This window comes from Salvelinus alpinus, chromosome 7 (assembly GCF_045679555.1).
Source record: "Salvelinus alpinus chromosome 7, SLU_Salpinus.1, whole genome shotgun sequence".
NCBI lineage: Eukaryota > Metazoa > Chordata > Actinopteri > Salmoniformes > Salmonidae > Salvelinus > Salvelinus alpinus.
Genome location: NC_092092.1, coordinates 21,525,806 through 21,540,501, shown reverse-complemented (window position 1 = coordinate 21,540,501; position 14,696 = coordinate 21,525,806). Strand labels below are relative to the sequence as shown.

Genomic DNA, 14,696 nt, shown 5'->3' with positions numbered 1-14,696 from the left:
ACACTTTACATGTCGTGTTTATATTTTTGTTCAGTATACTGTATAGCACACTACATGATGAAAAGTATGTGGACACCTGATCATCGAACATCTCATTCCAAAATTATGGCCATGAATATAGAGTTTGTTCCCCCCGTTGCTGATATAACAGCCTCCACTCTTCAGGGAAACCTTTCCACTAGATGTTGGAACATTGCTGCGGGAACTTGCTTCCATTCAGCCACAAGAGCATTAGTGAGGTCGGGCACTGATGTTGGGCGATTAAGCCTAGCTCACAGTCGGCATTCCAATTCATCCCAAAGGTGTTCAATGGGTTTGAGGTCAGGCCATTCAAGTTGTTCCACACCGATCTCAACAAACTATTTCTGTATGGACCTCGCTTTGTGCACGGGGGCATTGTCATGCTTAAATAGGAATGGGCCTTCCCCAAACTGTTGCCACAATGTTGGAAGCACATAATTCTTTAGAATGTTATTGTATGCTGTTAAGATTTCCCTTCACTGGAACTTAGGGCCCTAGCCCGAACAATGAAAAACAGCCCCAGACCCTTATTCCTCCTCCACCAAACTTTACAGTTGGCACTATGTATTGGGGCAGGTAGCGTTCTCCTGGAATCCGCCAAACCCAGATTCATCTGTCGGACTGCCAGATGGTGAAGCGTGATTCATCACTCCAGAGAAAGCGTTTCCACTGCTCCAGAGTCCAATGGAGGTGAGCTTTACACAACTCCAGCCGACGTTTGGCATTGCTCATGGTGATCTTAAGCTTGTGTACGGCTGCTCGGCTATGGAAACCCATTTCATGAAGCTCCCGACGAACATTTCTTGTGCTGACGTTACATCCAGAGGCAGTTTGGAACTCGGTAGTGAGTGTTGCAACCGAGTACAGACGACTTTTACGTGCTTCAGCACTCGGCCGTTCCGTTTTGTGAGCTTGTGTGGCCTACCACTTCGCGGCTGAGCCGTTGTTACTCCTAGACGTTTCCACTTCACAATAACAGCACTAACAGTTGACTGGGGAAGCTGTAGCAGGGCAGAAATTTGACGAACTGACTTGTTGGAAAGTTGGCATCCTATAGCGGTGCCACGTTGAAAGTCACTGAGCTCTTCAGTAAGGCCATTCTACTGCCAATGTTTGTCTGTGGAGATAGGATGGCTGTGTGCTCGATTTTATACGCCTGTCAGCCATGGTTTTGGTGGAAATAGCCAAATCCACTAGGGGTGTCCACATACTTTTGTATATATAGTGTGTATCAGATGACTGGTGGGTTAGGTTCAGATAAAGGGGAAGTAGTGGAAGTGTCTCGGAGTATGTTTAGAGGGGTGGGGTGCCCCGCTGACCAGGGGAAGGGGACAGAGAGAGGGGCAGAGACAGGGTAGACTGCCCACCCCTCGCCTCCCCTCCCTAAGGCTCAACCTCCATTGTTCAGCAGTGACACCACCCGCACAAAACAGGGGGGGTCACCAGTTCACCATATAATGAACCTGATTTGAGGTCAGAGGTCACGACCCCAACGTATGTTAGACATCGTCATTTCTAAACTCACATTCTTACTCACCACACACAATCTGCTCCCGGTACAAAAGACAGGTCAATGGAAGCATTATGTAATTGTGGTCAATAGACTAGAAAGTGTTTTTACAAACTCAAACTTGTATAACCTTCACATCTGTGTCCTTATAAAGGATTTGTGAAGTGACATTTCTTGTAAAGCAAGAAAATGAGTCTGAAACCATCTTAGATAAGTGCGGGAAGTGATTAGTGGAACAATGAGACTGAAAAAGGAGAGGGAAACTAGAAGCTTTATCTCATCTGTACAAAACAGTACAAGGGCCTTATCATCACCCATCTGCATGAAATCCCTATTCTCTACAGCGGCCTATCCCCTACACATCACCAACTATACCAAAGCCCTGTTCACTACATGTATTACCTCAGCACCCCACATAACACCCACATGGACTAAGGTCGGAGTTCACTCAGGAAGCTGATCTGGTGTTTTCCCATTGGAGGGAACCAGAGATACCTCAGAGATAGCGTATTACTACTGACCCTTACTGTATCTCCTTCTGCTGGTACAGCCTGCTTCCTGTTACCAGCACGGAGAGGGACTTTCTTTCTCCATAGATGGAGGTCAATGTATCCTTCCACATACAGTACATGTCCCCGAATGTACTCTCACTGTTTCCCAAAGCATTATTAATCCCATCACACTGAGGCTAAGTGCCCACTGTGATGCACTGTCCTGTCCCCTGTTTTGTTACTGAAATCAAGTGTATTTCTTTTATTGTTTTATTCCAGTCTGGAATTCTAAACCCAGGACACAATGTTCTGTGTGTGGTAAGGGACACAGTGAGGCCCATCAGTCGGGTCAGTCAGTCAGGCCATGCTGTGCACCGCTCCACTCCTACTTGCTCCGCTCCCCTCTACTCCAGCCCGCTCCGCTCCCCTCTCCTCCATCCCGCTCCGCTCCCCTCTCCTCCATCCCGCTCCGCTCCCCTCTCCTCCATCCCGCTCCGCTCCCCTCTCCTCCATCCCGCTCCGCTCCCCTCTCCTCCATCCCGCTCCGCTCCACACGGATTTCCTACAGAAGAGACAGATTTGCATAGGGAAGGTCACCAGCTAACGTGATTGGAAAGTTTCCCCCAGATTGCAGCGCTCCGAGCCAGTAGGGGCTTTGTGTTGGATTATGCTAGATCTGAGTTGTATTGTTGCATTTAGTCAAATTACTTTAGCACTCATTTGGGATAATATTGGTCCTGACAGAGGCTATTGTGATTAGAGTGACGGCTGCTTTGGGTGTGATTGGAGGGGGAGGGGGAGGGGGGTGACTGAAGCCCAGCATGGTGCTGATCTGACCGTGAGTGCGTTACCAGGGTGATCACCGTGGGCAACGAGGCATGCATGAACACAAGTCTGTTTCCTCTTCTCATCTCCTGCTCAATGACGCTCCTGTCACCCGTCTCCCCAAAGAGAGGACAAACATGAGTGGCCACGTTAACACACACACAGTCTCTGTCTGTCAAACTCACTCACTCTCACTCATATTTGAATACAATTACACTCCACTTCCTCCACTGTCTCACACACGTTTAATCTCATAAATCTCAATATCACCTTTATATTCCTTATATTTTCATCTGTATTTAAACAATTTCTCTTAACTACTCCTACAAACAGGCAGATACAGTATACTATCTCATTCCAACCCCTCCACCTTAGTCTTGCCATCTCTTTTTAAATCTCTCATTCCGTTTCATCTAAAGGAGTTTTACATACATTGCACTAGTGTTCAATGATCTGATAATGGTCATTGCTGAGTAATGACATATGATAGCTTGTTGAGTTCCCTTAGACTTGCAAAAAACTCCAACAATTATTCAAATGTCACTAGGTTTGTACAGTTTTATATCATGTCACTGTTGAGGTTTGGGGATTAAAATGATGTTTGTTACTTATAAATTGAATGTTTTTATCATTTTCTAACATTATCATATTTTATTTATATAAATACAATGAGCTCCAAAGGTATTGGGACAGTGACATTTTTTGTTTTCTTTTGGCTCTGTACTCCAGCACATTTGAAATGAAACAATGACTGAGGTTAAATTGGAGCCTCCCCCCCCCGTTTTGCCATCAGAACAGCCTCAATTTGTCAGGGCATGGACTCTACAAGGTGTAGAAAGCGTTCCACAGGGTTGCTGGCCCATGTTGACTCCGATACTTCCACTGTTGTGTCAAGTTAGCTTGGTGGTGGACCATTCTTGATACACACAGGAAACTGTTGAGCGTGAAAAGCCCAGCAGCGTTGCAGTTCTTGACACAAAACCTGTGCGCCTGGCACTTACTACCATACCCCATTCTAAGGCACTTCAATATTTTGTCTTGCCCATTCACCCTCTGAATGGCACACATACACAATCCATGTCTCAATTGTCTCAAGGCTTCTTTCTTTAAAACCTCTTACAGCTACCCCCCCTTCTTTCAATTTCCGCCTGAAGACATACCCAAATCTAACTGCCTCTAGCTCAGGCCCAGGAGCAAGGATATGCATATTCTTGGTACCATTTGAAAGAAAACACTCTGAAGTTTGTGTAAATGTGAATTGAATGTAGGAGAATATAACACAATAGATCTGGTTTAGATAATACAATGAAAAAAACATACGTTTTTTCTTTTTAATTGTTGTATCATCATCTTTAAAATGAACAAGATAAAACAAACATTCAGATATGAATATGGGGACAATTTCAGTGTAAAACATAAGAGGGCAACAGTACTTGTGCAAAGTTTCAGAATGATAACTTCCAAAATGAGGGTGCTACATGACATTTATCATGAAGTCACCCAGGTGTCCCACACAAGTAGCCCAAATGTACCCGAGTGGCCAAATTGGTGAAGGTATACATTTTGAAACAAATAACTATATACAAAATACCAAAATGGTATTCTAACACACCCCCCCAAAAAAATGGAGAAAAAAAAAAAATACGTTTACAAAATAACATGGGTAACTATCTACACACTTTCAATATTTGGAAGACCCTCAGTCCTCTATCAAATCAAATCAATTTATATAGCCCTCAAGAGTAAATATGAACAGTTTACCTCTAGATGGCCCGGGAGGTGTGGAGCCAGAGACAGCAGGGGTCCAGCTGGATGAACCAGCTTCAGAGGGGGATGGACACACGTTGGGGATGGACACGTTGGCGGCAGACACACACATCTCGACCATGCTCCCTCTAATCCATAATATGTAGACTGAGTTGAGGAAGTATAGCCAATGTGTACTTTACACAATTCATTACATTTTTATATATTGCAAATAAAATGTAAAAACAATCACAAATAATATTTTATATTATTAATTTCAAACAACGGCATTAGCATGAGAAGAACTTACCAGTCCAAAACAATGTCCTCTCCGTTCAAAAAATATGCTTCCATTTGAGTCATGGTCGCTAACTGAGTCGTCTTCCAAAAGCATATGTTTCACTTTCACGATCAATTTCCTCTATAATTTTGTCTACATTCGTATATCTAGTTTTAGATTTAGCTTTCCCTGACTTATTCACCATGATTTTCGATATATAAACATCTGAAGATGCTTGTTACCGAAACAGTGCTGTGCGTAATGAGTTTGGCTACTTCCAGTATGAAACTTCAATGGCGAATGACGATCTTTACGCCGGAGTTTACTACATGGGTTGGTCTTCCAAAACACAAACATTAGATATTGCCGTTTACCTCTGCTCATTGGCTATCTACGCAGCTAGATTTCAAGACGATCAGTGGTCATTGGGTTAAAATACAGTCAATCAACGAAACAGCGGTCATATAATTGGTGCACAATGAGGTCGTTACTTGTTGTCTTCCAATCGTTTTTTTGGGGTCAATACGTCCCGCGAAATGACCCATCAAGTTTGATTGTGTTACAAACAAACAGTTGATTGCAAGGAAACCAAACATGACTGGATAAAGTCAGGTTTAGTCTGTGTATTTACGTCGAATGTTTTGTCGAAAATTGAATGACACGAAATTCAACGAGATAAGCGTTCACAAAATGTTTCGTGTTAGGCTATAAAAATGGATTTAACTGAACAAAAGACCATTCATTGTGTAACAATGAGCCTTGGGATTGCAAACAGAGCAAGATCTTCAAAGGTAAACAATTTATTTCATTGCTATCTGTGATTTTGTTACGCCTGTGTTGGTTGAAAAAGTAGTTTGGTATGGGGCTCTGTGCTCAGATAATCGCATCGTATTCTTTCGCAGTAAATCCTTTTTTAAATCTGACAACGCAGTTGGATTAGCAAGATTCTGGGCTTTTGAAGCATGTGAGACACTTGTATTTTCAGGAATGTTTAATATGACTATTTGTGGCGATCACCGTATGTTGTCGAATTCAAACCCGCATCCGGTATCCGTAGATAAGAGAAGTTAACCTGTCTCCTCCCCTTCATGATTTAACAAGTGACATCAATAAGGGATCATAGCATTCACCTAGTCAGTCTATGTCATGGACAGAGCAATGTTTTGTCAAATGTTTTGTTTTTTATATGTATTAACTTTTATTCAGTATAGCCCAATTGAGACCAGGGTCTCATTCCCAATCGTATCCTGAGTAGAACCATTTTCCACAACAGGAAGAACAATTTACATTACATTTAAAACAAGAAGAATAAAAATAACCACAAGGCACAACCTCAAGACCACAACAAATGAACCATTAAAATCAAGCCTCAATTAATTAATTCAACACTAGAGTCCTAAACTGCCCTAGTGGCACCAGGGAATCATTTTGTACGTTATTCCAACAATGGGGTCACTAAAACTAAAGGAGGATTTACCTCAAGTTAACCAATCCTACGAGTGGGTTTGGTAGCTCATTCTTTAATTCATTAGCAACGAAGTTAGGTAAGTTGGAAGCTTGTGTAGTAGGGCTTTGTAAACAAAAAGGAAGTAAGGAATTGTTATATGGGACTTTAATAAGGACCAGACAAACTTTTTGATACAGGATGCAGTGGTGAGTATTAAAACTGTCACCAGTGATCAAACGAATGGTGCTATGGTAGACGGCATCCAAAGGTTTAAGAGTAGTGGCTGCTGCAATCTGGTAAATGGTGTCGCCATAATCAAGGACTGTCAGGAAAGTTGACTGTACAATCTGCTTCCTGCTATTTAGGGAGATACTAGATCTATATATATATTTTTTTTTTAAACACACTTTAAATCTTAGCTTTTTAACAAACTCATCCATATGCTTTTTAAACATGAATTGAAATGCCCAGATATTTGTAGGCGGGAACCCGATCAATGGGAGGACCATCCAATGAATACATACGTTGTCCATCTGAAACATTCAGGAGAGAACTAGAGAACATCATGTATTTAGTCTTGCCCGGGCTTTCTGTAAGATAACAAGGTCAGATTGCAGCTCTAACATAGCCTGGTCAACAGGTGGCTAATGGCATACATAACAGTGTCATCTGCATACAGATGAATATTAGAAGTTGTATTAAAGTAGTCAAAAGTTTAGTATTTGGTCCCATATTCCGAGCACGCAATGACTACATCATGCTTGTGACTTTACAAACTTGTTGGATGCACATACTGTTTGTTTTGGTTGTGTTTCAGTAGGGCCTTGGTCAGGGAGGTGACCAAGAACCCGATGGTCACTCTGACAGAGCTCCAGAGTTCCTCTGTGGAGATGGGAGAACCTTCCAGAGGGACAAATATCTGCAGCACTCCACCAATCAGGTCTTTATGATAGAGTGGCCAGCTCAGGACCTCAGACTAGAGCGAAGGTTCACCTTCCAACAGGACAAGGACCCTAAGCACACAGCCACGACAACGCAGGAGTGTCTTCGGGACTAGTCTCAATGTCCTTGAGTGGCCCAGCCAGAGCCCGGACTTGAACCCGATCTAATATCTCTGGAGAGACCTGAAAACAGCTGTGCAGTGACGCTCCCCATCCAGCCTGACAGAGCTTGAGAGGATCTGCAGAGATGAATCGAAGAAACTCCCTAAATACAGGTGTGCCAAGCTTGTAGCGTGATACCCAAGAAGATGCTTGATACCCAAGAATGCTTGATACCCAACCTTCGTGATACCCAAGAAGCCAAAGATGCTTCAAGAAAGTACTGAGGTTTTTTGTTTAAAGCAACAACAAAAAAATGTTAATGTGTTTTTGCTTTGTCATTATGGGATATTGTGTATAAATTGATTGGGGGGTGGGGGGGGACAATTGAATCAATTTTAAAATAAGGCTGTAACATTACAAAATGTGGAAAAAGTCAAGGGGTCTGAATACTTTCTAAGTGCACCTGTATGTTTCTAAACACTTCTTCATTAATGTGGATGCTACCATGATTGTGGGTTGTCCTGACTGAATGGTGAATAATGATGAGTGAGAAAGTTACAGATGCACAAATATCATACCCCCCAAAAAATGCTAACCTCCCCTGTTTTTGTAGTTGTGAGAGGTTAGCATGTCTTGGAGGTATGATATTTGTGCATCTGTAACTTTCTCACTCATCATTATTCACGATTCATTCAGGATTATCCGTAATCATGGTAGCATCCACATTAATGTAGAAGTGTTTAGAAACATATTATTTTCTTATTTACAATAAAAGTGACACATGGCACTACATTATTTACCATTAATTTATATCAGGTACAAAATAATCTGAAACACAACCAAAACAAACAGCAAATGCATCCAACAAAAAAATTTGAGTCACAAGCTTGATATAGTCATTGCGTGCTATGAATATTGGACAAATACTTTTGACTACTTTAAAACTTCTTATGGCTGCATCCCGCTAACGGGATCGATATGACAACAGCCAGTGAAAGTGCAGGGCGCCAAATTCAAACAACAGAAATCTCATAATTAAAATTCCTCAAACATACATGTGTCTTATATCATTTTAAAGGTAATCTTGTTGTTAATCCCACCAAAGTGTCCGATTTCAAATATGCTTTTCAGCGAAAGCACTACAAACGATTATGTTAGGTCACCACCAAACCACAATAAGCACAGCCATTTTTCCAGCGAAATATAGCAGTCACAAAAAGCAGAAATAGAGATAAAATGAATCACTAACCTTTGATGATCTTCATCAGATGACACTCATAGGACTTCATGTTACACACTACATGCATGTTTTGTTTGATAAAGTTCATATTTATATAAAAAAAATCTGAGTTTACATTGGCGCGTTACATTCACTAGTTCCAAAAACATCAAGTGATTTTGCATAGCCACATCGTTTCAACAGAAATACTCATCATAAATGTAGATGATAATACAAGTTATACACATGGAATTATAGATATACCTCTCCTTAATGCAACCGCTGTGTCAGATTTCAAAAAATCTTTACGGAAAAAGCAAATCATGCAATAATCTGAGACGGCACTCAGAACAATAGCCAAATTAGCCGCCATGTTGGAGTCAACGAAACCAGAAAATACATGATAAATGTTTCCTTACCTTTGATGAACTTCATCAGAATGCAGTCCTAGGAATCCCAGGTCCACAATAAATGCTTGATTTGTTCGATAATGTCCGTTATTTATGTCCAATTAGCTACTTTGGTTAGCGCGTTTGGTAAACAATTCCAAAGTCACAAAGCGCGTCCACGATAACGTGACGAAATGTCCAAAAGTTCCATATCAGTCAGTAGAAACATGTCAAACAATGTACTGAATCAATCTTTAAAATGTTGTTAACATACATCTTGAATAACGTTCCAACCGGAGAATTAGATTGACTTCAGTTGAGCGATGGAACGGAGCTGCCTATCACGTGAACGCGCGTGGTCAAAGCATGGTCAGCTCGTGGCAGTGGTGACTAATTCCTGTCTCCTTCACATTAGAGTCATCAGACAAAGTTCTATTGACTGTTGACATCTAGTGGAAGCCGTAGGAAGTGAAGAAAACTCATCAATATCTCGCTGTAATTTCAATGAGAGCTTGGTTGAAAATCGGCCACCTCAGAAATAATCCAAACAGGAAGTGGAACTTCTCAGGTTTTTGCCTGCCATATGAGTTATGTTATACTCACAGACATAATACAAACAGTTTTAGAAACTTCAGAGTGTTTTCTATCCAATACTAATAATAATATGCAAATATTAGCAACTATGACTGAGGAGCAGGCCGTTTACTCTGGGCACCTCTGTGCACCTTTCATCCAAGCTACTCAATACTGCCCCTGCAGCCATTAGAAGTTAATACATCTTTAAGTGAGTTTGTCCTTATACTTTTGCTCCCCATTTACAAAAAGTGCTGTAATTTCTAAACAGTTAACCTGATATGGATGAGAATACCCTCAAATTAAAGCTGACGGTCTGCACTTTAACCTAATTTCAAATCCAAAGTACAGAGCCAAAACAACAGCTAGCTCACTGTACATGAATACAGATAATTACTTTGTATATGTAACGATCGTCTGTTGAAGAAGGAGTGGACCAAAGCGCAGCGTGGTAAGTGTTCATGATTTATATGATATATGATAAACACTAAATAACAAAACAACAAAGAGAACGAACAAAACCGAAACAGTTCTGTCAGGTGCAAAAACACAAAACAACTACCCACAAAGCATCGGTGGGGAAAAGTTATCTAAGTATGGTTCTCAATCAGAGACAACGATAGACAGCTGCCTCTGATTCGTAGCGGGCCCCGGACTGGGGACCCTCGTTGTGGGGGCCGGACTGAAGGGCGCCTCTGGAAGCTCCGGACTGAAGGGCGCCTCTGGAAGCTCCGGACTGGAGGGCGCCTCTGGAAGCTCCGGACTGGAGGGCGCCTCTGGAAGCTCCGGACTGGAGGGCGCCTCTGGAAGCTCCGGACTGGAGGGCGCCTCTGGAAGCTCCGGACTGAAGGGCGCCTCTGGAAGCTCCGGACTGGAGGGCGCCTCTGGAAGCTCCGGACTGAAGGGCGCCTCTGGAAGCTCCGGACTGAAGGGCGCCTCTGGAAGCTCCGGACTGAAGGGCGCCTCTGGAGGCTCCGGACTGAAGGGCGCCTCTGGAAGCTCCGGACTGAAGGGCGCCTCTGGAAGCTCCGGACTGGAGGGCGCCTCTGGAAGCTCCGGACTGAAGGGCGCCTCTGGAAGCTCCGGACTGAAGGGCGCCTCTGGAGGCTCCGGACTGAAGGGCGACGCTGGAGGCTCCTGACTGGAGGGCGTCGCTGGAGGATCCGGACTGGAGGGCGTCGCTGGAGGATCCGGGCTGGGGAGACACACAGGAGACCTGGTTCTGGGAACAGGCACAGGACTCACCAGGCTGGGGAGACATACAGGAGGCCTCTTCCTTGGCCGAGGCACCGGATACACTGGGCTGTGGGGGAGCACTGGAGATCTGGTGCGTAGCCTTGGCACCACTCTTCCAGGCTGAATGCCCACTCTAGCCCGGCACCTCCAGAGTGCAGGCACAGGTCGAACCGGGCTGTGGGGGAGCTCTGGTGCTTAGCACTTGCACCGCTCCTCTTGGCTGCATGCCCACCTTAGCCCGGCACGTGCGGGGAGCTGGAACAGGCCGCACTGGGTTCTCCTGGCGAACTGGGGAAACCGTACCTAGAGCCGGCGCAGGACTCACCGGGCTGTGGAAGCGCACGGGACGTCTGGAGCGCCATGCTGGCACAAGACATGCAGGGCTGGGGAGGCGCACAGGAGGCCTGGTGCGTGGGGCTGGCACAGTCTTCACCAGACGGCTAGCACGCACCTCAGGACGAGTATGTAGAGCTGACTCGGGTGACAACTCGAGGACACGCTCCGTAGGGCAGATGTCGTGCCTCATGCACCAACACAGCAGCTCTCTCATAGCTCTCTCCTCCAATCTCCCCATCAACTCCTTCACTGTCTCTGCTTCGCTCCCCTCGCTCACCTCCAGTTTCACCCCGACTGGCTCTGGTTCCATCCTCGGCTCTGCCGACCGTCCCGTGTGCCACCCCCCAAAAAAAATGATTGGGGCTGCCTCTCCTGGCCACGCTGCTTGGTCCTTTGGTGGTGGGTAGTTCTGTAACGATCGTCTGTTGAAGAAGGAGTGGACCAAAGCGCAGCGTGGTAAGTGTTCATGATTTATTAATAAAACTGAACACTAAATAACAAAACAACAAAGAGAACGAACGAAACCGAAACAGTTCTGTCAGGTGCAGAAACACAAAACCGAAAACAACTACCCACAAAGCATTGGTGGGGAAAAGCTACCTAAGTATGGTTCTCAATCAGAGACAACGATAGACAGCTGCCTCTGATTGAGAACCACACCCAGCCAAACACAAAGAAATGCAAAACATAGAAAATGAACATAGAATGCCCACCCAAATCACACCCTGACCAAACCAAAATAGAGACATAAAAAGCTCTCTACGGTCAGGGCGTGACAGTATACTTGTGTTCAAATCATTGTTTTGAAAAATCAAGATCTGTTAGCGATTTGAGGTGTGTGTGTGTGTGTGTGTGTTTCATATGTTTGATGATATCTGTGTACATTTTAGACTTTGATGAAAATAAAGGGAGGAGAATATAAATAAAAAATAAATGAATTTTACTCATGCAAATTGTTTTTCTTCTGTTTGTGGATTTATTTGTAAACAAAGGAAAATAAATAGCCTCCTAGTTTATCTTGAGTCACTATCGCTGGAATGCATTCTAATCTATCTCTTTCTCCCCCTCTATTTCTCTTTCCCCCCCCCTCAGCTTGTTTCTGGACCAGTACAGAGGCAGCTTGGTTGATGCAATAAGGAGATTACTGCGACCAGACGTAAGTGTGTTTCAATTCACTCTGCAGCAACGGACTCCCCCGTAATTAGGCTTCACCCAGTGATTGAGACAGTAATGGAATGGCAGGATTAATATCATGTAATACTTTAGTAGTTATTGTGTACAACTTGAATGGAGTCCTATAATCTATTTAAAGCTTTTCCCCTAATCATAAAGCGGGGAACTTCTCATATTTGCCCCCGGTGATAAGAGACACGCTACGAGAGGCAAAGTAAATGAAAAAGGGCTTCAAAGATAATGTGTGATTTCTATTTATCTGTCTGGCTTTTTCAAGTATTGGCTTTGATAGGAAATGTCTTTCTATTAAAAGGGGAGGGTGAAAGGGAGAAGGGGAGGAAGTGAGGAGGGGGTGTGAAAGTGCTGACGTGGTAACGGTGGAGGGTCCATGATCTTTGTAATCCATTCAGAGACGAGGAAGTGGTACTGATCCAAAACACTACAGTTTGAACCCCTTGCCCCATCTCTTTCCTCCCTGGGTGTCCAGAGGGTATAGATAGATACACAGGTCCCCCTCTAGAGTAATGTTTTACTTACTTTTCCTTTAAGTTTACTGTAAATCATGTATTATGGCTGGTTTACCAGATGTACACGTCTAATGTATGCTGTCCAGAGCAGGTGAAATCAGCACAGCTCTCTATCCTTTATCCTTCTATTCCCTGATATATTGTTGGTTTGGAAATTTCTCCCTCTTTTTTTACAAGACCACCGTCCACATATTGACTACGCTCCCTTCATTTGAATGCAATGGCTTTTGATGCCTTGTTTATCTCTAGTTATAATGCAGATAATTGAGATTATCTCAAAATTAGTCTTTAGACCTAATTTCCCTATTTAATCTATCTCAGCCTAAAACCACAGTACCACAGACTGGCCCCTGAACAGATTCCACAACAGATTGACAAAACAATTCATTTCTACTACTAATGATGTTAATTTGTTTTTCCAACATGGAGGCGTGCCATCCCCATCCTAATCAGCCCATTACAGTGGAATTGTTTTTTGTTGTTGTTTTTTTGGGCTGATGTTTTTTTGGGGCGGGGGGGATTCTGACTCCTCAAACAGATGAAAAAACAGCTGTCAAAACCAGCTCATCCCCTGTTATTCTTGTTTTTTATGTTTATTTTGTTTGTACTGCTGTGTGCCTTCCCATCCTCCAATTTAATTAAAACAAATAATATGATCAAAAATATCAAATAATATTTAAAGCCGAAGGATTTCAAAGAAACTTTGAACCTGGAGCTAATCCCCTTACTGCTGGTGGTCTGACTGCTAGCTGTACTGGTTCATCTAGAAAGTGTGGATGCGTTTCAGCCATTGATTGGATTAGGTGAGTTTTAATATTTTAGTTTATTATCTAATATAATACCTGGGAGAAATCAAATAGAATGGAATCACAATAATACAGATGGCCACTCACTGGCTGGCTCACTGGCTGACTCCCTGGCTGACTGACTGGCTGGCTCCCTGTCTGACTCCCTGGCTGGCTGATTCCCTGACTGGCTGACTCCCTGGCTGGCTCCCTGGCTGGCTGACTGGCTGACTCCCTGGCTGGCTCACTGGCTGGCTGGCTGACTGGCTGACTCCCTGGCTGACTGACTGGTTGGCTCCCTGTCTGACTCCCTGGCTGGCTGATTCCCTGGCTGGCTGACTGGCTGACTCCCTGGCTGGCTCACTGGCTGGCTGACTGGCTGACTCCCTGGCTGGCTCACTGGCTGGCTGACTGGCTGACTCCCTGGCTGGCTCACTGGCTGGCTCGCTGGCTGACTCCCTGGCTGGCTGACTCCCTGGCTGACTCCCTGGCTGACTCCCTGGCTGGCTCACTGGCTGACTCCGAGGCTGGCTCACTGGCTGGCTGACTGGCTGACTCCCTGGCTGGCTCACTGGCTGGCTGGCTGACTGGCTGACTCCCTGGCTGGCTCACTGGCTGGCTGACTCCCTGGCTGGCTCACTGGCTGGCTGACTGGCTGACTCCCTGGCTGGCTCACTGGCTGGCTGACTGGCTGACTCCCTGGCTGGCTCACTGGCTGGCTGACTGGCTGACTCCCTGGCTGGCTCACTGGCTGGCTGACTGGCTGGCTCACTGGCTGACTCCCTGACTGGCTGGCTGAAAGGAGAGGAGAGCAGAGTGGTCAGAGCTAAGAGTTCAGCCTGGCCACAGGAGAGGCAGGCCTCAAATAACTGGGTCCACACGCACATACATAAACACACACACAAACACACACATACACTGAGTGAACGGGTGCAGGGCGTCATTGATTGATTAGCATAGGGAGAATGGCTGGGCTCCTTTTGACAACCCAAGATTAGGGCTCAGCACAGGGCTTAAATTGCTTACCTTCCTCTGGCTAAGGAAGGCTCAGCTTTCAAAATACAGGTCTGTCACCTGGACCCAACGCTGTGTACT

General features: G+C 44.6%; 1 protein-coding gene across 2 annotated transcripts in view; it reads left to right on the top strand.

Moving 5' to 3' along the window:
• camkmt (calmodulin-lysine N-methyltransferase) overlaps positions 1–14,696 on the top strand; it is a 204,881-nt gene that overhangs the window by 160,248 nt on the left and 29,937 nt on the right. For both annotated transcript variants that reach the window (XM_071409403.1, XM_071409404.1), the window contains exon 9: positions 12,209–12,272. In XM_071409403.1, coding sequence (XP_071265504.1) covers positions 12,209–12,272 — 64 coding nt within the window. The remainder of the gene's footprint in view (positions 1–12,208; positions 12,273–14,696) is intronic.